This window comes from Mytilus trossulus, unplaced genomic scaffold (genome assembly GCF_036588685.1).
Source record: "Mytilus trossulus isolate FHL-02 unplaced genomic scaffold, PNRI_Mtr1.1.1.hap1 h1tg000024l__unscaffolded, whole genome shotgun sequence".
Lineage (NCBI taxonomy): Eukaryota > Metazoa > Mollusca > Bivalvia > Mytilida > Mytilidae > Mytilus > Mytilus trossulus.
Window position 1 is genome coordinate 5662947 of NW_026963290.1, and position 8521 is coordinate 5671467.

General features: G+C 30.5%; 1 protein-coding gene across 2 annotated transcripts; it reads left to right on the top strand.

The window, feature by feature from the left end:
• The first annotated feature begins 261 nt into the window (after positions 1-261).
• LOC134698877 (uncharacterized) lies at positions 262-5475 on the top strand. 2 transcript variants are annotated; one of them, XM_063560553.1, is made up of 5 exons: positions 262-354; positions 2871-3187; positions 3382-3435; positions 3736-3810; positions 4189-5475. In XM_063560553.1, the coding sequence occupies exons 2-5, from the start codon at positions 2890-2892 to the stop codon at positions 4905-4907; spliced, it is 1146 nt and encodes a 381-aa protein (XP_063416623.1). In that variant the 5' UTR covers positions 262-354; positions 2871-2889; the 3' UTR covers positions 4908-5475. The 2 variants fall into 2 exon arrangements, with proteins under 2 accessions (XP_063416623.1, XP_063416622.1); XM_063560552.1 differs by lacking the exon at positions 262-354 and adding an exon at positions 2381-2605.
• Positions 5476-8521: the final 3046 nt, after the last annotated feature.

Consider the following 8521-nt stretch of genomic DNA (forward strand, 5'->3'; position numbering starts at 1 on the left):
TATCTATATTTACAACGAAAATTAATAAGGGAAGGATAATGTCAATATTGGTGTTTTCTGTCCTATATTCTCTCAAAAGATAAATTAGACTAAGTGGCAGGAGAAATCATATCTCAGGTATTTAAATCTAATTATACTTACCTACAAACTCAAATATAGACAAGATAACAATCACTGTCCAATCAAAATATCAAAGTTGCGCAGTGGACCATATTATGGTATAGGGTACACTATATTTTATGAATGGTTAACCCGTGGGACGTTGTGACTCATTACTATCACAGGTATTTAAAGACACGTGACGTAGTAAAAAGTTTCATTCATAACATGATAGTTGACAAATACAGAATACAGGTAGGATGTGTTTATAAACAAAATACTTGTGAGATACGAAAACGAAGACATTTAATTAAAATGCACATTTGCAGTTAACTATGGTTAAAGAACCGTAATTCTATTACGATAGTCATTTTGCATATACGGTAGTTTTTCTGTCAAATTCTTTTTTTCACTTTTTCATGTTTTTCTTGTTGAATTTATGCCTCATACATGCTTACGTCCATGTGGTTAACGTACGCTCCTATTTAGTTTTGGATAATTTCGGGGTCTAATACATGACTCAGATAATTGAAAATAATTTGTTTGAAGACAAACTCAGTTTTGCAGTTATATGCATAGTCTGCTTTGTAATTAGAAACTGAATTATTTACACATTTAAACATACCAAACTATAGGACAGATAGCCGTGCTAAACAACGGCCGAATGTTTTCTGAAGATTTACTGTTAAATAAGTAAGATTGATAAAGACCTGCAATTATTACTGTTGAAAGCAAATAAATAAGTAGAAAGTGATGAACTCTGTCCCTTTTAATATTTTCATAAAGAATACATTAATAACTGTTTTGTAAACCATGCATGTGCAAGAACAGATTTTATTTATTGTAATGCAGTCTATCGACCTTTTAAGGCATTTTGAATAGTGTAACTATAATAATATTTTGTTTTGTCGTTTATAATGATTGGCATTTTTAATATGTTCATATAGAAGATATAAACTCCTATTTTTATAGTTCATGCGCGAACAAGAAGAGAATTTTCAATATAAATATCTCCTCAATTTTTTTAAGGCATGTTGAATATCTTGTAACTTGAATAATGTTTAAATTTGATTTATCTTTAATAAAGATAGCACAGTTGCACAATAAACGGTTGCTTTATACAACAAGCCATGGGGATGTAAACGTGCATTAAATCTAAATAAATAAATATAAATCAGAGGAAGGTACAATGTACCTCGCTCTCAAAATTCTCTTGTTTTAAAATGTCTAATAGGAAAATTAAAATGATCTAAATGTTTTAATGTTTTATAGCAGTACGTAGTTTAAGGCATATTTAGTATAAACAATGTAGTTGAACTAGCTTTAACGTTGTATCTGATTACCTAATGAAGGTCCAATATTCAATAACATAGGATAACAATTGTTTATATATTGATAACTAAAATTTCAGTGGATAGATCTAGAACTGTCTATGTAATAGATAATCTGAAATCGGTGATATACCTTTGGGCTTCTGTATTTCTTCATAAAAATGTATATTTTCACTTCCCGATTAGGAAACATGATTTGTGTCCTATATACGACCTTACATCTAGGACATCCAGTGCGAATCCAAAAATAAAAAAAATATTTACCATTTTGAGAATGTAATGAAATCTTAGTATAGTGTTTTATCTCGATATAAAAATTAGTGTTTCAGAAATAATCATAAATAGATTCAATTTATTAATAATGATTTTAACTATGTTGTAGTAGTTTGATCATGGGTCTACGTAACTTAATTATGATAATAATAATAATTGCTGAGTTTTGCTTATGTTTGTTTTGTAACTGTATCGCTATGACCAATATTGTTTTATGTTTGTTTTCTTATAAGGAAAATAATTATAATAATAACAATAACAAACAATGATAACTTCCCCCCCCCCAAAAAGAAACAAAATAGAGGGGACTGAAAGTATGACTAAATAAGTAGGACAAAAACCCTGTATACATTAATTTAATGATTATATAAACTTTATTAAGGGACTTTGAAAGGCAGAAAAATTACAACTGAAAGCAACTACATTTAAGTTGAATTGAAAACAGAATATCCATATCATCAAAATGTAGAATATATATATATTTGCTAATAGTTTTTTTTTTTATGCGTGATCATAATTCTTAAATTATAAATTTATTTTTTATAATAAATTTTATCATGTTTATTGCAAAAGGGTCAAAAGAACACAATTAGAATTCCTCTCAGATTACAACAAATACTATAATCAAAACGAAGAATATAAAAAAGTGTCACGGTTTGAAATCAAATTTAGTGAAGGACGGTAGTATACGTTCACATCGATCCATCAAAATTCACACGTTGTTATCTGATTGGCTGATTGCATTTTGCGGTCATCCAATCAAATTTATGCATATATAATGAGTCGGGAAAAATAAGAATAAAATGAACTTGGGCACCCATCAATGAGTGATTAATTATTGAGCCTTAAGGCAAGCTAGTACAACTAAACATCTTTTATAACAGTTTATCTTGAGATATATGGTAAGATAACTTGGAAAATAAAATGATTGATTTTTTCCTTCTGTTGATTGACATTTCATGTCATATTTATTATTTTTTTATTCAATTTTGCATCAAAATTTAACATTTGGGTTTAAATTTACATTTAATTTTTAAACATGTTATAATCATTTAAATACAAACTTAGTGTAAACTTAAACTCATTTAGTAGCGACATTTGACAAAATATTATCTCGAAGTTCCATGCAACATTTGTTTTACATAGATTTACTTATTTTTATTTTAGATTTTAAAACTTAATAAAAATGGCATTTATCAATTCATCCCCTGAATGCAGAGGAAGTGATTATAATTTTTTCGGTTTGGAAGAAGAACAAGGATTTGAAGGATTAAATATTGAACAAATTGTGCCAGACTTGGAAAATATTGTGCCGACTTTAGATGTGCAGACTTTATACGAAAACAATAATTCGAAACTGCCGCTTTGTCAAAAGAAGGGAGATAAATGTGATACTGAACAAAGGCGAACATACAGTCCTAGATTAAGTGAAGTTATCGAGTACATCTCAGATCAGTGCACAGATACAGATAGCTCATATACAGGTACATGTTACATTTATCTACATATCACAATTTCAATAACGATGATAAAACACTTTAAGAATGACATGACATTAACAAATTGCTTTTAAACATTTTATACAAATTTTATACAGCTACCTTTTAAGGCATTTAAACAATTCATTTTATTTTTCTTTATTTCCATGTATTGATAGTTTGCTTATTTATACTTGCAGATGTATTCCAAGAAATAAAAGAAAACAGCTCGACAAATATTCAGGATTTCAAAGGTAGGTTAAATCAATCTTTTTACAATTTGACTTGCTCTTGTAATTGTAAGTTGTGTACGCCGGGTAAAAAATTTACATACAAAAATAATTAGGATAATAAGTAAATGAAAATTGAAATATGATACATCTTTGATATATGGTTTATATATATGAGAAGAATGAAAATAAAAAGTTCCTGTGATTTAGATATTATACATCTTAATATATGAAAACCGTAAAATTCTAAAAACTAAATAATATTTTTGAACATTAAGTTATTTAAAACAATATGATTCACGTATTTTAATATTTGTTTTACAGAGACAGTCTCTGCTGTTGACGAGAAAGAAACTATGTTTAAGATTTATTTGAAGAAGTTGATGAATCACATTAATTGTAAGTATTTTATACATCTTTATAATCACAAGTATGTCTTATCTACATAAGCAAATTGTTACCCGAAAGTGTATGCCACATTTTACCCAAGCATTTTACACGACACGAACATTTGAAAATGAAACACTTTAACACGACTTGAATAAAAGAAACCGATTATAATTTTTTGTCCATTGTTTATATTTATATACATATACCATAAAAAAAAAAGGCGCCTACTTACTCCATTTCGACATGAATATATTAAAAAGTAATATTTAACAAAACGTCATTTATAAACATCCACAAACATCTTTGCCTTTAAAAAGGAGGGATACTTTTATAGCAAAATCAAATTAATATTCTTTTAAGTTATAATAATTATGTTTTTGCTTACAGGTGGAGGTCAAATAAAACTATGGCAGTTTTTGTTGGAACTGCTTACCGATGACGAATGTGTTGATTGTATCCGATGGGAAGGTACTGACGGTGAATTCCGAATGGTAGATCCAGATGCTGTTGCTAGGCGATGGGGACAACGTAAAAACAAACCGACAATGAGCTACGATAACATGAGCAGAGCATTGAGATTTTACTATGATAAATTCATATTGAACAAAGTGTCCGGAAAACGTCATACTTATAGATTTAACTTTGGTGCTATCATGCAGATGATGAAATCATCCTCTACTCAAGGTCAAACAGACTTCTATGGTTTGATCAACGCTTACGGTGCTTCACAATCAAACAAAACATTACAGTGCTTGCAGACGAGAACGTCTTTCGAACAGAATCCAGTGTGTAACAGGACCGAAAATGTTTTTGCAATTAAAACTGAGCCTCAGGACAATTATAAAAGTTGTGCTTACAGTAATGCAATGGTGCTAAACAATTTATCGTATCAAGAACAGGTATTACCGTATCAGTATTTATCAAACAATTTCGATTCGTATCCAGAACTGCAATATGACGATGTGTCATCGTATAAAATAGACTTAGAACGGGAGAAAATGTCTCAATTGTACTGCCAACCACGATACCAACCATACCGCCGTCAACCCAACAACACAGCAAATAGAGCAAGTAGTTATATCAACGATGGCTACCTTATTTGTTGACTTTCGAAGTTTTTTTTCTCCATGAACAATTTTCTTTACGGGATCTTTAATATAAAAGTATACAGCCATGCTGTTTTATATAATCAAGACTTTACAAAGTACGATAGTATGAGGTAATGTGTGCTTTTTTGTGTTTGTGTTTGAAAGAGTGAAATGAAAACTGTGTGAAACAATTACCCCAGATGCCAGTCATCATATTGAAGACGGTCTTAGACCGTTGACTTACATTTTTTTCTATGCTTCATTATTTCTTCATGATTCAAGAATAATTGAACAGTTGCAAGTTATCCCCTTCATTATTTGTTTTCATGTTGGATACCAATTTTTAAGGTATTTTTAATTTTACCATTTTGTTACCATCGCTTATTTATATCATTTAATGACAATATTTATTTATTCTATTTTTGTTACTGTACAGAATTTGTAGTAATTTATTTTGTTGGACCGGGCGCTGGTCGTCATTTTATGGTTCATTAGTTTGAGAAATCCTCTGTATATTTTTATAAATATTTTCTTATTGTGGTCTGTGACCAGCTTGTAACAAGAGAAAAATAAAATATGAAAAGAATACTTTGTCTGTGGTTACTTTGAATGGGAAAGAAAATGAAAACAAAGTGTTTATTAGTCATAGAAACGAACAAATATTAAAGGAAAACAACTTATCATCCTGGATGACACACAACTTATAATATTCTTTAAACTGATGGTCTTTATAGGTCTCATACCACCAATTACTCCCTCAAATTTAGAACGTGAAAGTAGGCCTACTCGGACGAAAAATAGTGCATTTGATGTCATTGTTCACCTAAACTAACCAACAAATTTGCAGAAATGAAACTTTTGTTGAAAGAGAAATATATTAATACCATTTTGAGCCTGTCTAGGAGTTTACATTTAAAATTGAGGATTAATGCGCTCCATGGTATACTGATTTCAGATTTCCAGAAAACTAGGGGTTATTTTTAGTGGTACATTTGTACCTCCTTTCGGGCGCTCTCTTCTTTCTTATATGAATTTGAATGTATGTTGAAAATTGGCATGCAGAAAGGTGACATCTGTACAATTTAGGATATACATTTACTTGGTTTCTATGAAGATAAAATCTGTACACTTCAGGATATACCTAGTTTCTATGAAGCTAAACTTGAGGTAAAATATTTAGAAAGCTGTGAAAATTGCAAAATTTGGTTAACAGATAGGGACTTTTAATTGGTGGTGTGACATGTATACATAGAAACAACCGGTGGCTTGTTTCGGTTTCTGCTTTTTGAACCGATTGCTGTCTCTTTGGCTCATTTCATGATCCATTCCCTATTCTATACAAACTTAAACGGATATTGTAACTTTTAATAATGAAATAAGAAAGAAGATAAACGCACTCATACAAATCATATTATCTGTCAAGATGATACATTGAACAGAACAAAAACCATGTAATTGATATTCAGCATATTAATACAATATAAAAATAACGAGATGTGGTATAATTGCGAATGGGACAACTGTCAACCAGAGATCAAATGATATGGAGTAAGTTAATGTTTATATTATTAAAAAGATCCACCAATACTTAAAACTCTCCGTTTTTTCATTTGATCATTTCATAAGTGATTTCAATCAATCATTTTCCCGTTAATATCTCACATACAAAATGTAGAATGGACTGGACATTAGCAAATAAGAACGAAAATTAACGGGACTTGTGTACTGATAATCAACCAAACAGGATTACGAACATTAAATACATAAAACAAAATATTTAGGCAATACAAACTTCCAGTGAAATAGTGTTATCATGTGCCCTTATGAATAAACATTTGACGCTTGTAGTACTGGCTCGTGACCATGGTAGTACGAATAGGTAAAAATTCGTAAAAGAAATGTTGTAAAGTTATTCATGTCGAAAACACACGTCTGATAACGGACAAGCACGTGATGGCGATAGTTTACAGTAACTTCAAAGGGATAACAACACCGGGTGCAATTTTAAGATTTATCTATATGCTAAAAATGTAATAAGAATAAAAGAAAAAAACAACATTTTTAGTGATTACAAATCTTACATTATATCTATATGCGAATGAATTGATAAGAATGAAAGACCAAGAACAAAATATGTAATAACTTTCATAGAATGAGCTATGATCAGAACAGTTGATATTGTATCTTTTAAGGTAACACGATACCGAATGACGTTACGCCACGAGTTATCGTTCCTGACGTTATCGAATAACGTTCACACATTCAAGCCAATGCATCAGGTTTTGCAATCACTAAGTGATAACATTATAAAAAATATTGGGTATTTATGTGACATTTTTAATGGTTGGATACTTGATGGAGTAAAGGAAAATAGTCCCGGAACGGAAACGATTACTGTAGGGAGTTTGACTAATGTCCTGACAACCTGACAATGTCCTGGCAGAAATGACTAATGTCCTGACAACCTGACAATGTCCTGGCAGAAATGAAAATGCTAAATACTTTTTTTATTATTGGAAGTATAAACTTGAAATTTGGAACCAAGCAAGATGAGAACTTCTATACTATTAAACGAGAAGACTTCATTTTGGGTGTCGCTTCTCTTCTTTCCACAATAAATTAATCAACACGCCTCTTTGTCTTATAGGTACAGTGCATAGTGCCATTTGTCATCCATTCATATGATTATTCAGATTGAGTTATTTTTGGAGAAAAACGAGAAAAAGGCATCCGGATATTGTCCCGTCATTGGACGAAATTTTAAGTCAGATTAGACTTCCGGTTTGCGTTTGTTTGTATACTTTGAACATACATATATACAAAGAATAAAGTGTATTTTCAGAATTCTATCTGCTATCATTTTCAAGTTTTCTATCGACGGCAGTCACAGAGTTTATTAAATAGAGAGGGTCTGTATACTATATTAATGACCACTATGGATCGATTAGTAAACTTAGAATTGAAAGTAAACACACTATATTTATATAGTAATGAATGTTCATAATAAACAGATAATCGCTAAAAATATTCATGTGAAATTTTGATACCTTTTCTGAAATTCTCCAGTCATTAAATCTTTTACAAAATTCATTGATTACTAAAAAAAGAAGATGTGGTATGATTGCCATGTTGAGACAACTCTCCACAAGAGACCAATATGACACAGATATTAACAACTATAGGTTACTGTCCGACCTTCAACAACGAACAAAGCCCATACGGCATACTCAGCTTTAAAAGGCCCCGAACTGACAATGTAAAACAATTCAAACCAGAATCCTAGCGGCCTTATTTATATACCAAAAAATGAACGAAAAACAACTATGTAACACATAAACAAACAACAACCCCTGAATTACAGGCTCCTTACTTGAATGTTCATAACATACTAAATGTATGTTCATATTGAGATTGATAGAAAACCAAAAAATGGGAATATTGGAAATAAAGGAGGAGGGATAAAAAAAAAAGCATTTTCAAGTCCCAATAACCTATGACTTATGATACTTTTGCTGAAATTCTCCAGTCATTCAATATTTTACAAAATTCTTCCAACAATACTTTGATGAGAATACGGATAGAACTAGGCGATAATGCACAATACAAGCAGACTTTGCAACTCAAACAAAAAT